This window comes from Hippocampus zosterae, chromosome 12 (assembly GCF_025434085.1).
Source record: "Hippocampus zosterae strain Florida chromosome 12, ASM2543408v3, whole genome shotgun sequence".
Classification (NCBI taxonomy): Eukaryota; Metazoa; Chordata; class Actinopteri; order Syngnathiformes; family Syngnathidae; genus Hippocampus; species Hippocampus zosterae.
The window spans coordinates 9,813,941-9,834,675 of NC_067462.1; the positions used below are offsets into that span (position 1 = coordinate 9,813,941).

A 20,735-nucleotide genomic window follows, 5' to 3' on the forward strand; every position below is an offset into this window, starting at 1 on the left:
GACTTGACTTGACTTGAAATGTGGTCTTTGACCACGTTTGTTTCTTTCTTGACAACGTTTTGTTTCTTTGCTCTCTGCGACACTCTTGTAGATGCGATTCAATCCGACCTTGAAATACGTCTGCTGCAATCCCCTTTTTTAAGGTAAATTCCCCGCATAAATGGATTTATTAACGCTCCCCGGGTCCGTTTATTAGATTTATGCAGGGTTTTTCTTTGTGCCAGCAGGACTTCATAAAAACTAATGAACTGAGTGGAATGACACAAAAACGAGCTAGCTGTTATACATGGAAGTTTGTGACGCATGGACCGGAGCAACCCCTTTCATTTTAGAGGAGATTTAAGGTTGTTTTCCTTTCGTTGAATTCCTCAAGACAAAGTTAAATGCTTTAGACATATGTGGAAGTTGGCTATCTCGCTTCCTGCTGAATGACATGACCCTTTTCGAATCAAATTTCTCATGTAAATGGAATTGATTTGCCTCACAGGCTTTAATGTTTTCACATTCCTAACTGTCATAAAGATATAAAGAGAATAAAATGAAAATTAAGTCAAACTATTTTACTGATTGACTGGCAGTTTTTCATTTTTATTTTTTTTTACAGAGTAGTTCTGCCATCAAGTGATGTTGTAATATAGATTCATGATATTGCACTAATCAATATTACATTCATGGGATATATAATTAATTGCTTTGTTTTTTTCTTCTTCGACCCGGCACACTATTTACTTGTATTATTATTTTAGTTATTTAGCTGTTTTAGTTTTTTTTTCCCTCAACCTGGCTAAACTCATGAGGGTAATGGATGGAATGACTCTTGAGGTTCCACTGAGGTTCACCCACAGCGGCGCACGTCACCATCCCTTTGGTACTGTCTCCTCTCTCTCTCTCTCTCTCTCTCTCTCTCTCTCTCTCTCTCTCTCTTTCTCTCTCTCTCTCTCTCTTTCACTGGCTGATGTGATGGCACCTTTAATGCCATCAAAGTGCCTCGCTGCCGCTTGCCGCTCGCTGCCGGGGAAAAGTCAATTACAGTGTGTGGAAATTGGCTCGGCTTTGATCGCCCTCATTTATTTCGGATTGTTTGCTTTGATTGCGTCTTGCCGATGCCGAGCCCCACCTTCCCCCTCCAGAGGGAGGAAAGCAATTAAAATGTTGAACCTGCGTCGCCGAGGAGGAGGGCGCATTTTTGGTCTCATTACTTATCGTCAAGATAAAGGGGGCGGCTCCCGTTAAATAAACGCCCGGCGTCTGTGCTGAAAAAAAGACATCCTCGATGCCTAAAAGTCAATTAGGCTTCTGAGCATATGCAAAATCAACCCCCCACCCCCACCCCCCGGCTCTCTCCTCCTACCCCCACCCATGCTCTGATGATGATGGAGTTTCCCATATGATGCACACATGTGACAGCGCACGCCCAGCCCTGGAGACCGATCCCATCTGTTTGCCAGGTTTATGCATCCCCCCCCCCCCTTCTCACTCCTCTTCCCTGCAATTGCTTTATGTTCCCATTTGCTACCCCTTTGTCTTACCCTTGAGTATGGGAGGGGTGTTTGGGGCACAGAGTGCATGGGGCAAGCCCCGCGGAAGTGACGCTTCCAAGGCCGCGTTTTCCGCTTGCGTGAGCCTCCGGCTGTGGCCCGGGGCAGGTTCAGGGTGGGGCGTTTCTGGGTGTGTGCGTGTGTGTATGTTTTGTTTTGTCTGTCATCCATGTGCTCTTGGAGTCGTTTCTGAAGCTCAGCCTGCGCATCGCTTCCTCTGTGGATCACGCCCATCACAGTACAGTAAGTCAGGCTTGCTTTTTGGCTCAAGAATGATGATGTTGTTTCGTGTGTGTGCCTTTCTGTTCAATCGAATGTGACTCGACCTTCTTGATGTCATGGGAACTGTATGTATGGTACAAAGGTCAAGCTATGTGTTTTTGTGGCTGGAGGCCTTCATTTGTATCTTTAGGATATAATTAAAGAAAGTTATCAGTATATTACAATGCCTGTCATGTGAAAGTGGAGTTTAAAGGAAAATATAAATGATCACTATGTGTAATTGTTGTGAAACGGTGGCAAAATGAGGCCGACTGCGGAATAAAGTGGTCCCAAATATAAATGACCACTATGAGTAATTGTTGTGAAACGGTGGCAAAATGAGACCGACTGCGGAATAAAGTGGTCCCATCGCAACAGAAACATGGACTCACACAACGTCGTGGATTGAATGCTAATTGCATTTATCGAATATTCGAGTCTCCAACAGATTATCTTCTCGATTAATTGAGAAATAGGATAAAAATAGATTTTCATTATTAAACTCAATAACATTCATGTGATGTGCAGGTATGATTTTTATTCGCTTGGGTTTGCCATCTTCGTGTTGTACTGTAGTAGCTGTGACTTTGAGTGTGTATGACTTTAAAAGGCGGGGCCTGGCCGGTGAGTGGGTGTTAGCCAATGTGAGTGTAGAGTTGGCCGGAGAATAATTCTGCACGTTGAGTGACTCAGCATGAGTTGCGGCTATCATCAGTTCTTGTGCAAATGTGCTCGTGCGTAAGTTGTTTCTTTTCTTTATGCACAGTAAAACGATTGGAAGTGCACCGGCGGATCTATCTATTCTTGACCACTCTCCAGGCAAAACAATATGTCTTAACTCGTGCGTTAAAATGAGACAAAGGTGATAGTCGGGAAAACACTTCCGGGCTATGACCTGACAAAATGAAGCTCCTCCCTTCACTTCAAAATCATTACTTGGGCCGAAGATTCCAAAAGTAGGCACCTGCCTTTGACAAGATGACACATGGCTTTGGTCTGAGCACATAAATAGCAAAAAATAAAAAATAAAAAAAGATAAATATGGTTCCCCAAAATATGCGTAACTGGGCAAATTCATAAATGCCTCGGCGGGTGCTGCTGTTTTGGTTAGCAAGACCAGTTCAGGGCGTGTAAATCAGCTTTGATTGGCTTCAGGTTGCCGTACTCCCGAATAGGATAAGCGGTGTGGCTGATGAACCGATGGATGGTCATCCGCAAACAGTAATGATGCCCGTGCCACAATACTGCCTCCACTATGATGTGGTATGCTTTGGATCATAAGCATTCCATGATTATCTTTTCCAAAGTTAGTTTCATGTGCTGAAAACTTTAAGTCCAATCGCTGTTCTCAAACGTTTTCAGTGTTTTCAACCTCGTCAACCTTTATATAGAAGCAATCTTGAAGCTTGGAACAATGCATTTCAACTTCCATTTGCTTACGACTGTACTGAAATAAAATGCGAAATGTATTGTTTTTGTGATAATGTATCTTGTAGCTATCGGAGGCCGGTCTGATCCCTTGTGATATCTTCATTTCTTCTCAACCCACATGGATCAAAGTTTACGTAGCATTGTATTTGCTTTTGAAATTCCTACTTTTTTCTTCTCCTGCTCCTTATCAGCGCCTTTCTGGTGGGGTTTTCTGGCCTCTTTCCAGTCTTCATGTGCCAACTGGCAGACACAGCTTTTCGCTCCAGGCTGCGAGTGGCCTTATTTAAGCTCTATGAATATTCATTTGTTTTCAACGCTTTGACAGCCATGTTACTTATTGATTAGGGAGGTTTTTTTTTATTACTGTTTCTCCGTCTTTATAGGGATTAGAATAGCACGCGTGTCAGCACTCTGATTGCGGCTCATATGAATAAAAGACGGTATTGGTTTTGTCAGCTTTGCAACCTCTGGATTTGATTAGGAGTGAAAATATGAGTCCCGAGCTCACTCACAATGACTCAAATAAGAAAGAAAAAAACAATTTTGTCTGTGTCGAGACTTGATCAAATGTGACACAGTAGATGTCCAACGTTTGGTTGTGCAGAGTAGATCATATTTGTTTTGGTTTGGGCACATAATTACTGTCTGGGCGCAGGAATGCACAAGAATAAAAGTTCTCCAGCCAGATAAACCTGGCATTGGATCAGGTCGGGTTTCCACAGGGTGAGGTGGGGACAGCTCCCAAAACCGCAAAATACAGGTGATCCTTTTTTCCTTTTTTGAAAGCAGAAGCAAACATTTTTTTATTTGAGTCCAAATTGGAACGTGACTTTGGACTGACCTGAGCCGTTGCGAGACATTTTGACCTCCCCGGATTCCCCTGTGGCCTCAAAAGCCTTCGTGCTCCAAATGTAAATGTCAGCGGTCTTATTGCACTTTATTGCACCGAGATGAATCTGCCTATGAGATTTTCCCAGTCATTTCTTCAGAGACAATTTATGGATGTTTGTAGCTGGGGGGCAGCAGTGGTGACACTTTCAAGTCAATTTCATGGCTGCAAATTATTGGTGGGAGTGATGTGAATGAAAAGTGACTAATGCGTGCGGAGTTGTTTTTATATTGCCAAATTAGTAGGGCATCAACCATTTTGCTAAGCAGCACTCTGTCCACCAAGCATCTCCGTCTAATTAGGTATGGTATACATTCTTGGCATTTCTGTGGGGAGTGTATCTTGAACTATCCAACCGATCCATCCCACTTTTCAGTCCTGTGTTTACGATGGAGTCCCGTTCCTACGGTGGCGACGTAAGGTGTGTTTGTATTTGTAACGAGGTTTCACGGTTGCAAATGTCAGAAATGGAATTCAATTAATCGCCGTCTACGTGGTCCACTACTTCAACAAATTGATGCTTCAGCTCAAATGGACTGGCTGTAATTGCCTTCCCTATGACAGCTGATGCCTTTGTCTGTTTCACTTTTTGTTGTTTATACTTTTGATAAAGGCCTCCCTGCTAATAATTGCCCCAATTCTAAAAAGGTTCCGATGCAGTTAAGTAAGTAGTAGGGCTGAAACGGGCTCAATTGTAATAATCAATTAATGTGTTGATTATTTTTTCCAATTAACCGAAGAATCGGATGAGAAACAAATTTGTATTTTCATAAAACAGGGCATTATCTTTGATAGTGCCGAAAATACACAACTATCCAGTTGATTTGGTCTTTGATAGAAAGAAAATCTTGTTCATTGTTTTTCCAAAGTAAAAGTGAATGTCTCATGTTTGATTCGACACAAAAGATGAGAACTTACTCTCATAAAGGACTACAGAAATATGTGCATATTTACTTTTGAGAGGCTAAAATAAAACTATTTGAAGAATTTTCAGTTCTACGCTCTAAACGATTAATTTCATAGCCGAATAGTACTGATTAATTGTCCCAACTCTAGTAAAGAGCACGATTTAAGGAATTGCGCAAACGCTACTTTTATTAAAAAACTTTTTTTCACTTCAGTGCCATCTGCTGGATCTGGAGGGGCACTGCGCCATTTGCCCCCCATGGGATGTTTGCTGTTTTTGCAACTCCTGCTGCTTAAAAATCCACCGACGTGCCAGGGTGTTTAAGGAGTCACAACACCAGAGGCCCTTCCTTAATTCATTTATTGTTTCCGCAAGGGGGTGGAGTTTTGCTGCGGTCACTGGGAGCCGAGTGACCCCCTCTTCAGGTATTGTGCTACCCCCTAAATGTGTCTTTACAAACATGTTTTAGCGAGTTCAAATTGGCCCGTAATGCTACGGGGAGGCTGCCAGTGACAGACAGCGGGAGGCTGCAGCGAGAAACAAACAGGCCGCCACCACCGAGCGCGAAGGTCCACCAGTGAAAAGATCCGAGTGGCGTTTGGCTGCGGCCCCGGGATGCGTCGTCGCTCCCGCCGCAACGTCATGGCAACGAGAGCTTTATGTTCTCTGCTTTCGCTCACCGCGCTGAGTGTCCAGACTGCGCTAAAAACCACTAAAAGAAGACAAATTCTTTCAAAAGCCGCATTTGACGTTTTTACTCGGTCCTGTGCTTGTTTAGCGAGTACAAGTCGATTACAAATGTTGGTGCGTGAGGCTCAGCTGTGTCCCCCTCACCATACAACCTCAACCCCCTTGCCCACCCATCCCATCTATCACGTTGAGTCCCCCTGTGGCCAATCCTTCCTCCACATCTTCACGCGTGATTGACAGCGTCCCACGGGAAGGAGGTTCTTTTATCATGTTCTCATGGGACAAAGTTAATGATCCCAGCCTACAAAATAATCGCCCAAAACAAAACACTCTGAAAAAAAGACAGAGAAGTCTGGTTGAAGCATTTGGAGCGGCCCTGACTTCGCTGAGAGGATTAGAGGCAGTGTGAGGAGGCTTTTTTTCTTGGGGGGAGAGAGATAGAGCTGAGACTAAGTAAGACAGTTTGCGCATAGAGAAAGCTTCCAAAAGCAAGCTGTGAGAGGGAATCACTTTACTGTGTTCATCTGTGGCCCGGCTACTTGACTGACTCGCAGTAAGGTAAGGGACCGTCTAGTTTTTTTTTTTTCCATTGAGTGTCATAGTTTTAGTGCATCCATCGCGTTCACCTTTTGCACTCCGCTGCCGTCATTATCATGCCAGTGGTTAACGTGCGAAACGGACACACTGCCATAACATTCCTCCAAATTGCACTTGTTTTGAGTGCACGCACATGTTTTCATACTTGCACCGACCCCGCGGGCTGCATCCGGATTTTATTACACCTCATTCGCAGTGCGGAGATGCTATTGGCTGTCATGACAAGGTCATTCTGAGTTGTTCCATCCTAACTCCAAAAGTTGCATAGTGGAAGAGGGAGGGTGGGGTGGAGAGAGAATTGTGCACAGGCTCCGGGCCAGAGTTGAAAACTTCTCCAAATACTGTCGCCGTGCCAGTCTTATTTGACTTGGGTACTTTTTTTCCGCACCGTCAAGACATGGCAAGCGGCTGGCGGCAACTGGAGACAAGTTTCAGACAACGCGTCTCTGCTGTAATGGAGTACTGCATTCTCTGATGACGCTTCGTCACTCATGTGACCAAACGTATGCTCGCCGTACAGTGGATGGATCTTTTCCTTTCTGTTTATAGCCTAACTTTTGATTGCAGTCTACCATATTTATCATTTGCAGTATAGTGTGACCCACTTGTCTTCCGGGGCAGTACATGATTCCCATTTGACAGCGATTCCAATCAATGCCCCCGTATTGCGAGTTATGGAAAAGGCCTACATCACCTGAAAATTGCCTTTGCAACTGAAAATGGCAGATCTCCTGTATGTTTCGGAGTATATGGCTCTTTAAGGTACTAAATTGTTTGTCTATCTCCGGTTGCCATTTTGAAAAGGTTGCTTCTGTGCCCCTCATAGTTTGTTTTCGATCTTCACCCACACTATAAAGTTTAGGTGAAATCTGCGCATATTTAGTGCACTTGTGACAGTTAGATCCTCAGTGGTACAAGTCAGACTTTTGTTGTCATGTAAAATTTGAGAACAATCGTTAAAAGAGCAAAACAAACTAATTTAAGCAACACAGAGAGAGTGCAATTTACAAAATTAATTTCAGTCGATCTTATAATTTTGTTTTTTCTTTTTAAAGTGATTTAGCTTTGTCAAATGTCCATTCAACACATTGTCATATTGTCACAGTTTTGTTGTTGCTCCCCAAATGAAGTCAATTATTAGCAAAGCTGCTCCACAAAGGTGAGAAAAAAAGTTATTTCGACCTTTGTAATTACATTTCACCATTTTAAATGTGTCAGGCTTGGGTCTTACTTCAGTGATACAAATCCTTCTGACCGCGAATATGATCAGACCACTGCTCACTTCAATTTTTGTACTTTATATTTGTATTGCAACATCAAGCAGCTTTTATGGTTCTTCCGTCCATCACTCATGAATACAGATTGTCCTCTGCAAGGTCACAGAGCGCTTCGGTCAGATGGCAATTGGCCGAGAGGCGTGGCCCACCCCAGACACCAATCAATCACGAAGCTAACGCTTCCAATCAATAATAAGTTAATCAACATCAACGGCATCCAGTGACTTTTATAGAACCGACTGCAGTAGAATTCAAATGGGAGGCCTATCAGACCTATCAGTTTGCTTGTCGTAGTCACACTGATGTCTGCGCGTGTCTGAAATGTTTTATTGGATTATTCTCCTAATGAAATAATGACTCTCTGGGGGCCTCAATGTGCCTGACAACTCACCATTTATTTTATAGGTCAGTGTATCCTGGTGCAAATGTGTGTGGTTATTTTTAGGGTCCACAAAGTAAATCAAACTCATTCAAAAGTACCTTGTGAAATGGGGTCAATAAAATTAGCCGCTTACGTCAGATTCACTGACCTAAACCAAGTCGGACGGACATCTAAATCATGCTAGTATGTAGGAAAAAGTCTCAATTAAGGACCCATGCCCAGAATAGGACACAAAGTTATCTATTTTAGTTTTAAGCAGTCACTTCGGGTGAATTCCAAGGCTCCAATTTGAATTATTCCGACCAGAAGTGCCTCAAATGACTGTGTAAAATCTAAATAATAATAATAAATCAAAAATACATTTATATTTTTTTCACAATTTTTGAAGAATATTTTTAAATGTTTAAATTGTACACATTTTTATATCCAACTGCCTTGAACACATATTAAAGTGCTTCAAGGCAACTAAAGCAAAAATACGATAAAGCAGTAATCAATATTAATCCGTCTATCCATTTTCTAATCCGCCTCTCTTTACGAGATCGACGGGTGTGCTGGAGCCTATCCCAGCTGTCTTTGGGCAGTAGACGGGGGACACCCTGAATCGGTTGCCAGCCAATATCAGGACTCGCATACACGAACAACCATCTACGTTTCCACTCACAACTTGGGGCAATTTCGAGTGTTCCATTAACCTGCCATGCATGTTTTTGGAATGTGGGAGGAAACTGGAATACCCGGAGAAAACCCACGCAGTCAAGGGGAGAACACGGAAACTCCACCCAGGAAGGCCCTGCACCTCTGAACTGTGAGGCAGACGTGCTAACCAGGCGACCACCGTGCCAACAATAAATATTCATATTAAAAACAAACAACTCAAAAACTAGTTGAACGGGATTAATGTTACAGAAACATAAAATGTCAACATATACGCAGTCTAGGTGGTTAAGCGGATAAATTGCATCAGACACGCCAACGCGCCAAGCTTATTATTTGAAATGATAAGTGTCTGCCGATCAGGCTCAGTGCACAGCCATTGACTCAAGTACCCTGTCATTTCCAAGCGCAACGATCAAGGCGATAAATACTTAACAATTTAAAGTCTATCATCATTGTCACAGTACACGTCTAGACAAATGTGTCCCTTAATGTACTCGGTGCTGATGTGGATTTGGTCGATTCAAATGACATAAACATGCTTGTGGAGAGTTATGGCCTCTTTCCATGCTCTGCCCCCTCCTTGCTACTATTGGCCGGCGCTGCGATTCTCAGGCCTGCGTGCCTAAAAAGCGGGCTGACACATCGAGAGGACTGAGAGGCTGACTGGAAATTTTCGATCCGCCTGCTTGTCAGAGAAGGCCGGATAGTCACGGAAGAGGAGTGGACAGAGTTGACGCAGTCAATCGCTCCTCTCTGCTACGTGCGTGTGAGACCCTTTACGGCTCTCTTCCTCGACTATTGATGGATGCCATCATGAGTCGGGTAAGTCGTTTATGTGCATGCATGCATGAAAAGGAAACACTGAGTCAACATCAGATCGTGTTTAAACACGGTAGGGCCGCGTTGACTGACTCCGTGGTGATTTTTTTTTTTTAATCAGAACGCTTCCCCAAAGGGACAGGGGAGGGGGGGATGACTAAGCGGGAAGACCGTCGGGGGGATTTTAGAGCATCAAAGTGCGATGGAACTTTTCCACACAGTCAAAGCATCTATTTGTGGAGCAGCCCGCTTGTTAAAAAAAAACAGAGCAGTTGTTTCCCATATGGAATGGAGCTTTGGTTTGGTTTGTTTGTTTATTGAACATAAAACATATACAGTAGTAATTTGACAGAAAATAAGGTAGATAAAAAAGTAAAAGAAAGAAATCAGCTTGTAAATATGTGAAGGCTTACTCTTCTCTTAGTTACCACACGAAAAGTTCCTTTATGGATTTCAGTACAAGAGCCACAAAGCAGCCTTTCAAGCATTACCTGCCGACCTGCTAAATGCCCCTCACTGATAAGTCACTTTTGATTGACACCGAGAGGGATGTCTTAATTACTGCGTACATGGATACTTCGACTTATAAGCTCGACGTTGAACACAAGCGGGACGCCGCAGTTGGTATGTGCGCTTTGTCCTGCTAATTGGTTACTTATCTCTTTTCTGTGAGGAGGAATGTTTGACATCTTCCCAAGAGTGTGTTGTTCCTTTTGAAGGCCTCTGGGACCAGCGTTGCCATGGAAACGCATGTGTGGTTAGGTTCTTTTAGGAGTGAATGTTAGGGCGAGGTCAGAATTTGTGATATCTGCAAGATTGGAGACCACCACAGGTGCCGCAGAGGAATAGTGGTTTGCATGTCCGGCCACAGGTTTGGGGTTCTGGGTTTAAATCTATGGTTCATCGAAGACTCCTAACCCTCGTGTTATGCTACCGGGTCAAATCGACCCAGTTGAGTTAAATGTTGTTTTTTCAGTATCAAACTTAAATGAAGGATTACCTCTGTAAGGCAGTTGTCGGGAAAATTTTTCGTTTGTGACACTTTTTGGATCATTAGACATTCCCCAATGTGTCAAATTGACCCTAAAACAAAACAGGAGGGTTCAAGGGCAAGTCAAGTTTTTTTTTCTCACAATATGTTCTCTGCGCCCCCACAATCTAAACAAAATTGTGAGTAATATTTTATTCGTGGAATACAAAACATCTCAAGGGGAGGGGGGGGGGCATTTTGCCTGGTACTGTCACTTGCTGTCGACTGAAAATGACATTCCAGTGCCAAAGGGCTCAGCTAATACAAATTGAGTGTGGTGTCACTTTCCGTCACCAGTAAGTGGCAAAATGGCCGGCCTCTGAAATGGATCAAAACGGAAGGATTTTTCTGCTAAATCCGTATCGCATAAATGCATTATTAATCAGAATACAGTACAGTGTTTCAACCAGTGGGGGGGGGGGGGGGGGGCATACAACATCTTACTATAAAGACAGGCTTAATTTGAATGCCGCTTTTCAACAATTGTATGTTTGTGATCAAGAGGCGGCTCATTGTTTAGTATGAGTGAGATAACTCGAGGCATGGTATATGCGATTCTGTATTCTTCTTTATTGCAAGGAATTAATTGGAAGGATTGATGACTCTCGCTATTTCCAGTGTTTATTACAGTACTTTACATTTGAACAATATGGCCACATATTTCTATCAGTGTAAATGCTGAGAGCAATCAAATCAACACACCAAAGAAATGAATGTCTTGAGGACTGCTATGTGGCTTAATACATCCCGGCGTATTATAGCGATCCACAAAGGCCACGTGGAGGGAATGACATCAGAGCTATGTGCTTGGGTGTTCAGGGAGTACTGCTCTGCCCTTGTCTGACCTGTCCGAGCTGACTTTAGCCAAGGCTGGATGATTGGGGCGGGGGCGGGGGAGACTCTTCAATGTTACAATTGCGATTTAGCATGCGATTATTTCTTGGAGCTCGTCTTCCCATGTATGTTTATTTTATTTGTTTATCAAACACAATCAATAAATTAATTTTTATTACAAAAATAAACATCAGATTCATATCTGCATGTTATGACTTTATAGGTTAAGCCTATACTAAAACGACCCATGAATTAATATGAACGGCCGTTGTTATGTCATTTGAACACTTTGACTTGCAGTCTCTAAAGAGTTCATTACAACAACGTCACACATTTTTACCAAAGAAGTGTGGCATAAATGTAATTCAGTCAGTCATAAATCAGATTACAACATTAATCAAATCTGTGGCTTTTTATCACTTTCAACTTTTCTTGTTTCGTACAATGATACCTACACTCGTGGACGGAACTTCTTAGCACCAAACCTAGCTAGCTAGACAATTCATAAATACAAAAATGAATGTGTGTGTGTGTGTATATATATATATATATATATATATATATATATATATATATATATATATATATATATATATACGATTTCAATTCAATTCATTGTCCAGCTCTACTGTAGATCTTATGCATAATGGATATTATTTATTAATATTTGTTAATTATTTGTGCTGTAATATTATTTGTCAGCATTCAGTAAACTCCAAATGTCAACTGTTCGCTGTTGGGGTTTACAATAGTTGTAGTTATTCAATGAGCCACATAGTGGTGCACTATGCCTATTTTCCCCCAGCATTGTAAGCCTTGCTAATGTTTGCCTTTTCCAAATTGAAGTGTGTTGCTGTAACAACAACAACACGTTGGAAGTCTCATTGTTTAAAAAAATGTTCCTTATGGTCTGGTGCACACGTGGTGCTTTCCTTACTGCTGGCACGTGCCAGGTCACACAGAGGAAGTTTATGCAGTCGACCTCAACCACACACATGGAATGCAGACAAACAGTACAAAACGTTGTGTTTGGACACGAGAAGAAAAGTCAAACCTTTTTTCAGATGTGCTGTTATGATCATTTCATTCTATATTGTGTTTGTAGTTGCAACAGGGGAGAAATTGTACACAGCAGACACAGGAAGCCGGCAGTGCAGCACAGTAGAGTCATCAGAATAACACTGTGGCTGTTGTTCCATTTCATGCTCAACACTTTGCCGTCACAAATATACGAATACACGTTGAGATTGTACTTGCAACTGGGCGTCCAAAACTACCTATATCTCTTGTTTAGAGTTTTTTTTCTTCTTTTTTTGCACTAGAATGGAATGTGTGTTGTTGGTTTTACCGTATCGCTGTTTTTATGTTATCACATCTATTACATTATCACATGCTTTACGCAATGGTTCATGCAACTCCTTAAACCACAATTGTACGTCTTTCCCCGACTTTTCTTGTCCTAATTCCAACCCTACAAAAAGTTTAGTGGAAAATGTAGTTGTGTTTTGTGCTATGTATGTTATATATAACCTCTCAAAAGGTTTTCTGAAAATGCAATAGCATTTTTTACACTAAAACTTGAGAAAAATCACCAAATCTGGACCGCATTTGTATGTTTTTTTTCCCCCCTGTTCCAATCTGCAAGCCTTTAAAAGGGTTTGTGGAAATGCGTGTTGTTTTAGACTTTTTTTCAACTTTTTCTGACTTTTTTTATGTGTTGCCCTGAATGTTTGGTCCACATCACAATACTCACATAGTATTTTTTTCAGTTTTTTTTTTTTAAATGACGCATGCAACTTTGAGTGCTTGTATGGACCTATCATCAAATCTGCACCACAATTTTATCCCCCCCACCCCCCAACTTTCCTTACCTCAACACTCCAAGATGTTTAGTGAACCTTGTTGTTTCTATGAGCTATACTTGCAACTCATAACCATTGTATATAGTACACCTTAATCCACGATTGTATGTTTTTCCCCTACTTTGCTCTTGTGAAATTTTTTGTTGTTGTTTTTGTAGATACTATACGTTTAATGATTCCGCTACATTTCACGCAAATGGTTGAAAAGTTTTTTGCGATTTCTAGCAAATAATCACGCAAGCATATGATCCGGTGGTGGCAACAATGAGGCACGCCGGTCAGGAAGCAGGAAGTGTGCGACTAATCTCAGCATTGCGTCAGGCTGCAGATCAGCGTACATTTGTCGCTCTAATGAAGCGCTTTGCCGGGCTAAAGCCCTAAATCACATTACAGGCCTGAGCGGGCCGCGGCGGAGCGTGGCGGCTTCACGGAGCACCAGCAGGCCCGGGCGTTGGTCACGGCCACGCTCATTACCCGTAATGATGTTAGGTGTCTTTCCCGGGAAAAAAAAAGCAGCAGCGAAACCCCTTCACTCGATGCTTTGCGGCCATCATTAAAAGCTGATAAAAGGCCGCGTCCAAGCGGATTAGAAAGTGCTTGAGCGAGAAATTGTCTCCCTATCTTTTGACATTGTCGTCGTTTCATCTCTAAACGAGCCATTACTTGCTAATCAAATCAACGTGCCAGTGATAAGTTCATTTCTTGACAAAGCCTCACGTGTTTGCCGGGAGCGGTGCGTTACCGCTGCAATGGCAGTCAGATTTAATTGTATGTCAAAACGTGTTAGCATTAAGGCTGGATGTTATACCCTCATTTTAGCAAAAATAATTTGACCTTAATATAGCAGATTCAATCTTAAGCCGCTTTTCCATTGTACGGGTTCAACACCAGAATGGCCTTGCTTGGCCCTGAGTGGTTGCTTTTCCATTGCACTTTTTCGGTGACTGAGTGGGGCCGTGAGATCGCTGTCTTCTGATTGGCCAACAGATTTCTTAAGCGACGCGGCAAGGAATTCTGCCGAACATGCCCTTTTCCTGGTTTTAAAGTTAGCGAGACAGAACTTGCCACTGGTGCTACCAAGTTATGAGAATGCATTTTAAACAGTGCACATAACCATATTTTACAACAAAACATAACTATATTTACAGTTTGATATGTACAAATGAGTGAAGCTGGATTTTAAATAAATAAATAAATAACATGAGAGCGCTGCCTCGCCACTCTCCCGACCCAATCATGGTTGCCGCTGCCTTGGGGGTGGCGGCTTTGGGCGGCCAGTCGAGGGCTTCGGATGCCCGAGGGTGAAAATGACGAGCCATTGAGAGGCGGCCAAATAAATGAGACTGAACTCTCCGGTCAGTATGAGGGCTGGTGGAAGGTCCCAATCCCACTCGGCCATTCTCTTGTAATGGAAGAGCACCAGAGGCCAGTCCGTGCAAAGCGAAGCTGGTACGGTTATGCCGTTCCAAAACTTCTAATGGAAAAGTGACTTTATTGTAGAGCTACAATGGAAGCCTTTTGGACCCTCAGCCCTCCTGTGTGAAGTTTGCATGGTCTCCCCAGGCCTGCGTGGGTTTTCTCTGGGTTCTCCGGTTTCCTCCCACATTCCAAAAACATGCATGGCAGGCTGATTGAACAATCAAAATTGTCCCTAGGTGTGAGTGTTAGCACGGATGGTTGTTCTTCTCTGTGTGCCTTGCGATTGGCTGGCGACTGGTTCTGTGTGTGTGTGTGTGTGTGTGTTTTGCATCAGAAGAGAAGTCACTCAGGGGACACCCAATGAGTGACGGGGGCCGCAATACACGGAAAGCTGACAGCACCTCCACTTGAGGGCCGACTGGGATGTGGCACATGATGTCATGTCATGTCAGCTTTGGCTTGGTGTCTATCACGGGGGACAGCAGCTGGAGCTTGATGTTCCAAGTCACTTGTGTTGTGTTTCCAAGCTATTTGTCTCGGGTGTTACACTGCTCCAGATTGTGTTACGGATTTGTTGGACATCGCAGTGTTTACCGAGTTGATCCCAAGAGAGTTTTGTCCGACTTTCAACATGACTCTGGTTTTTGTCTATGCCTCCCCGGTGAGTAACACAACATTGTGGAACATTTACAGACAAGTAAAAACACCGTCCTCCTATCTCTTAGTTTGTAATTGTAGTATGCGGTCTAGTTGTTGCAAAAGTGTCTTTATTTCTTCTCTAATAAAAGCCAACGTAACACAAATGAACACACGTTAACATTAACTTACATCGTAGCTCTGCCTTAGCTCTAGTACACATTCTCCACTCTGTTGCAGCAGCCCATAGTCTCCTCTTGAAATTATTTTTAAAGAAAAAGGAAACGCATACAAATGCGAATTTTCGCTTACCCTGTGGCTGTGCCTGAGAATTCAACACCGCAGTGTTGTACTCCATAGCCGTAAACACTTCAGTGCCATAGTCCACAGTCTCCACTTTACTGCAGTGGTCCTTAATCTCATCTTTAATAAATTCCAAAATAACAATCAGAAATACTCCTGCTGATGGGTCAAAGAGGAAAAGGAACATCAGAAAGTTAAACATAACCCTGTACACATTTTTGGGAATGTGTTGCAGGCTTCAAATTCAAAATGAGCGACTATTTGGGGGGAAAAAATATTGTAAAATTGATTTCCACATTAAATATCTTGTAGTGTACTCAATCAAATATAAGGTTGCAAATGATTTCCAAATCATCTTACTGTTAATTGTATCTGTGTTTTACACAGTGCCCTTTGGGAAATGGAGTTTGTCAATCAAACACTATTTGCGGTTTGCTTTTAACTTCATAGTTGGATTCTCGGTATTAACTGCATAGATCTGAGCGGAAATTTTGTCCTTATCTCTGTTTAGGTCTGTAGCATTGCATTGTTATGTGAAGGTGAAAGGGACATCCACAGACCCACACAAAGGAAAGCATGACACTGATATGGGCTGATATCACATTTATGTACCGGTGAGCTCCTGGGCTGGGCCACTCTCTTTCTCACTCTCGCTTACTTTCTCTCATACACACACACACACACACACACACACACCAAAACACACATGCACACGTTCCTCTTCCAGTGCCGGCCATCCCTCCGGCTGTAGGTGGAGCTGGAGCTTTCCTGGAATTGTCGGGCAACTTTTCCTGTTGTGCTGGCTCCAGTCTCGCTCAATCAGTTCTGCGGTGGGATTAAAGGGGAATGTCGGTCTCGGGAATCACGGCCGTGCTTCCCACTTTGCCAACGATGCCTCCCCCGCTCTGGTGGATGTGATTTTTTTTTCCTCTCGCTGTTGTGGTCAAAGGTCTTCTTCCTTCTGCAAAATGAATCGGCGGTGCAAAGCGGGGCGGAATCCATCGGTAGGTCAATGGAAAATTGCTTTTTTGGAAATTGGCATTTGAACGTGTTTGTCATAATTCTTGATTATTGTCTGTATTAAGGGCAGCAGAAAATAGTTGGGAAAGACGCGGTTGTGCTGTTATTATAATGCTATAAAACTTAAATTGAAGCTCTAGACTGGAAGGGATATCACCTGAGTTTCAACTTCCGTTGTACGCAAGAAAGTGACATGGCTAGCATAACAATCGCACACTTGTCTGCTAAGATGCCTTTATGTGTGTATGTGCGCGTGTGTGTGCGTGCGTGTGCGCGCGCCCGTGTTAAAGGAAACAACATGCTCACAGGTAATTGCTGTTTCCTTCCCCGATAACAAGCTTTCACCTTCTTCACACATAATGAGTGGATATGTCAAGGATTCACCCCTGTGGAAAAAGTGGGTGTGAATGGTGAAAGGTCAGAGGGGACGCTATGTCCACTTACAGCTGGGGTGTCTGACCCGGCCCGGGAACAAAGGCTTCAGTGTGTGTGATCGTGTGGAGTGCACGGGGGCCCTAGCCATCAGTAAAGCGGGCCAATCCGTTTCTGCTTGACTGAGCTGTCAGTCTTCACTGCAGCATATGGAGAAGGGTGAGAGGGGTGAGAGTACTTTATCTGGGCCGAATTAAAAAGCGGATGATGCGGTTAAACGGCAGAAAGGAAGTTGTGTTGTTATGCTGCGGTACTAAGATACTGGCAGGGCACTTGCAATAGAGGTATCCAAAATTCCGCCTTTGAAAAGGTGACAGTGCTCAGTTGTCAGTAGTTGTTTGCCATGATGGAGAGTTAAAATAGTTTGCAAATAGTATACAATGCAAATCAAGGATCATAAATATTGATGAAAAAATATTTTATGATTTTACTGATGGAATAATAATATACTCGTGCTGAAAAAATAATCAAAACTAGTCTCGATTTCTGTTTCTTTCTTTCTACTTAAAAAACAAAAACATACTGAACAAAAAATGCCAAACAATAAAAATAAATCTTGATGTGATCAAATGTATCCAATTATACTATCTAACCTTTCATCCAGACGAGTCGGTTGTGGCCCAACCGACTCACAAGGCACTAATAGCCAAAACAACCACTCACACTCACAAATTTAGCAATTAACCTTTTGCAGTCTTCATTGACGCTAATGTGTTTGTTTTTGGCGTGTGGGAGTAAGCCAGCAAAAAACATGACATTAGCATGTGAACGGAGCACAGATTTGAACCCTCACCTCGCAACTTTGAGGCAGATGTGGTGACCACTAACTCATTGTACCGCCTCCTCATCTTTTCAATTATTCAAAACAAAACAAACAGACTTCAGGGCACTCAAAGGGAAGTTATTAATCCATTGATTGATATGTTGATAATGAGGCCATGTGTTTTGATATTTGGGTAACCTTAGTAGTTGATTTTCCGGTTACCTGTTGTGGGGTTCTGCGCCACTCCATTCATAAATAATCATGTCTGCCGTTTGAAGTCGTTGTAGTTTTTAAATGAGCGCTTTCCCACGCTGCAACTGTATGTGTGCAGATAGCTGAGCGGCTTCCCTGGATTTCGCTGCCCTCTTCGCTTAGTTTGGCCTGAAGATGGAAACACTGGAGTCCGAGCTGACATGCCCAATTTGTCTTGAGCTCTTTGAGGACCCGCTTCTCTTGCCCTGCGCTCACAGCCTTTGTTCCAACTGCGCCCACCGCATCCTGGTGTCGCACTGCACCCCCAGCGAGCCCGTCCAGTCCATCCGCGCCTTTCAGTGCCCTACCTGCCGCTATGTCATCAACCTCAACCAGCGAGGCCTAGAGGGACTCAAGCGCAACGTCACCTTGCAGAACATCATCGACCGCTACCAGAAGGCTTCCCTCAGCGGACCCAACTCGCCCAGCCAGCCCCGGCGGGAGCGAGCCGCCCCCGACGGCGGCGCCATGACGCAGCCCGGAGAGCGGGTGCCGTGTCAGTTCTGCGAGCAGGAGCCCCCCCAGGACGCCGTGAAGACCTGCGTCACTTGTGAGGTTTCTTACTGCGACGACTGCCTCAAGGCCACCCACCCCAACAAGAAGCCTTTCACGGGCCACCGCCTCGTGGAGCCCCTGCTGGACTCCCACATGCGAGGGGTCATGTGCGTGGAGCACGAGGACGAGAAGGTCAACATGTACTGTTTGACGGACGAGCAGTTGATCTGCGCCTTGTGCAAGCTGGTCGGACGACACAGGGACCACCAAGTCGCCGGTTTGGCGGACCGATACGACAAACTCAAGGTGAGACACTTTTTAATTACCCCCCACCCCAAAAAAAATCTTGGGAATGAAGTAGCCTTGACCGCTATATTTGTTGTTGGTTTTTAGCCACACAAAGCTAATTTTACCTGGTACCGATATTATATATGAAAAATAAAATACAATTTTGTCATGTCAGAATATTGCACATTTATAGAAATATATTGTTTTCATGTTAATTATTTATATCTTTTTTTCAAAATTTCGGGGGTGAGATATTTAGTGGTGTCGGCAAAGTAATGTTCTCATGGTAGTATATGTTTATGGCAAACTAAAGTGTTTTCATAGCGCAGTATATATATATTTTTAAAATGTATCATCTTCAATGGCAAATACAATGTTTAATGCCAAAATGCAATATTGTGTTTTTATGATTTTGTTTTTCCGATCCAAATTTATTGTTTTCATGATAAAATACCTTGCACCACTTATTGCCAAATTAAATATTAAAAGAAAATTCATTTTAATTGGAAAGATAGTGTTTCCATCAAAAATTACAAAATGTCTTGAATTACACAATAGTTTGGTTCTTTGGCAAATTTCTGCTTGCAAAATTCCACATTCTCATGCTAAAACAGTATGCTAATGGCAAATTCTCTGTTTTACCTGGCAAAATAGAGTGTTTCAATATAAAAATACTGTGTTTTCATGCCATATTATCCATCCATCCATCCATCCATCATCTACCGCTTATCCGGGGCCGGGTCGCGGGGGCAACAGCTTTAGCAGGGAAGCCCAGACTTCCCTCTCCCTAGCTACTTCTTCCAGCTCTCCCCGGGGGATTCCGAGGCGTTCCCAGGCCAGCTGGGTGACGTAGTCTCTCCAGCGTGTCCTGGGTCTTCCTCGGGGTCTCCTCCCGGTGGGACATGCCCGGAACACCTCACCAGGGAGGCGCTCAGGAGGCATCCGAATCAGATGCCCAAGCCACCTCATCTGGCTCCTCTCGATGTGGAGGAGAAGCGGCTCGACTCTGAGCCCCTCCCGGATGACCGAGCTCCTCACCTTATCTCTAAGGGAGAGCCCGGACACCCTGCGGAGAAAACTCATTTCGGCCGCTTGTATCCGGGATCTCGTTCTTTCGGTCACGACCCATAGCTCGTGGCCATAGATGAGGGTTGGGACGTAGATCGACCGGTAAATTGAGAGCTTCGCCCTTTGGCTCAGCTCCTTCTTTACCACGACAGACCGATACAACGTCCGCATCACAGCTGACGCTGCACCGATCCGCCTGTCGATCTCTCGCTCCCTCCTGCCCTCACTCGTGAACAAGACCCCAAGATACTTAAACTCCTCCACTTGGGGTAATATCTCCTCCCCGACCCGGAGGGGGCAATCCACCCTTTTCCGACTGAGGACCATGGTTTCAGATTTGGAGGTGCTGATTTTCATCCCAACCGCTTCACACTCGGCTGCGAAACGCTCCAGTGAGAGTTGTAGAGCCCCGTTTGAAGGAGCCAACAGCACCACATCATCTGCAAAAAGCAGGGATGTAATACTGAGGCCCCCAAAACAGACTCCCTCAACGCTTCGGCTGCGCCTAGAAATTCTGTCCATAAAGGTTATGAACAGAATCGGCGACAAAGGGCAGCCTTGGCGGAGTCCTACCCCCACTGGAAACGGTTCCGACTTACTGCCGGCAATGCGAACCAAACTCTGACATCGGTGGTATAGTGACCGAACAGCCCGTATCAGGGGGTTCGGTACGCCATACCCACGAAGCACCCCCCACAGAACTCCCCGAGGGACACGGTCAAACGCCTTCTCCAAGTCCACAAAACACATGTAGACTGGTTGGGCGAATTCCCACATACCCTCAAGGACCCTGCTAAGGGTGTAGAGCTGGTCCACTGTTCCACGGCCGGGACGAAAACCACACTGCTCCTCCTCAATCTGAGGCTCGACTTCCTGACGGAC

At 43.9% G+C, this 20,735-nt stretch overlaps 1 protein-coding gene across 5 annotated transcripts in view; it reads left to right on the forward strand.

The window, feature by feature from the left end:
- The window catches only part of mid1 (midline 1), a 36,819-nt gene that overhangs the window by 4,403 nt on the left and 11,681 nt on the right, over positions 1 to 20,735 (forward strand). Inside the window, exons 1-2 of one of the 5 annotated variants that reach the window (XM_052082563.1) lie at positions 1,722 to 1,781; positions 18,082 to 18,803. In XM_052082563.1, the coding sequence (XP_051938523.1) occupies positions 18,138 to 18,803 (666 nt within the window). In that variant the 5' untranslated portion in view covers positions 1,722 to 1,781; positions 18,082 to 18,137. Of the gene's footprint in view, positions 1 to 1,721; positions 1,782 to 6,067; positions 6,275 to 9,255; positions 9,455 to 16,279; positions 16,540 to 18,081; positions 18,804 to 20,735 lie in introns of those variants that run through there. The other 4 variants (XM_052082562.1, XM_052082559.1, XM_052082561.1 and 1 more) reach the window with 4 other exon arrangements.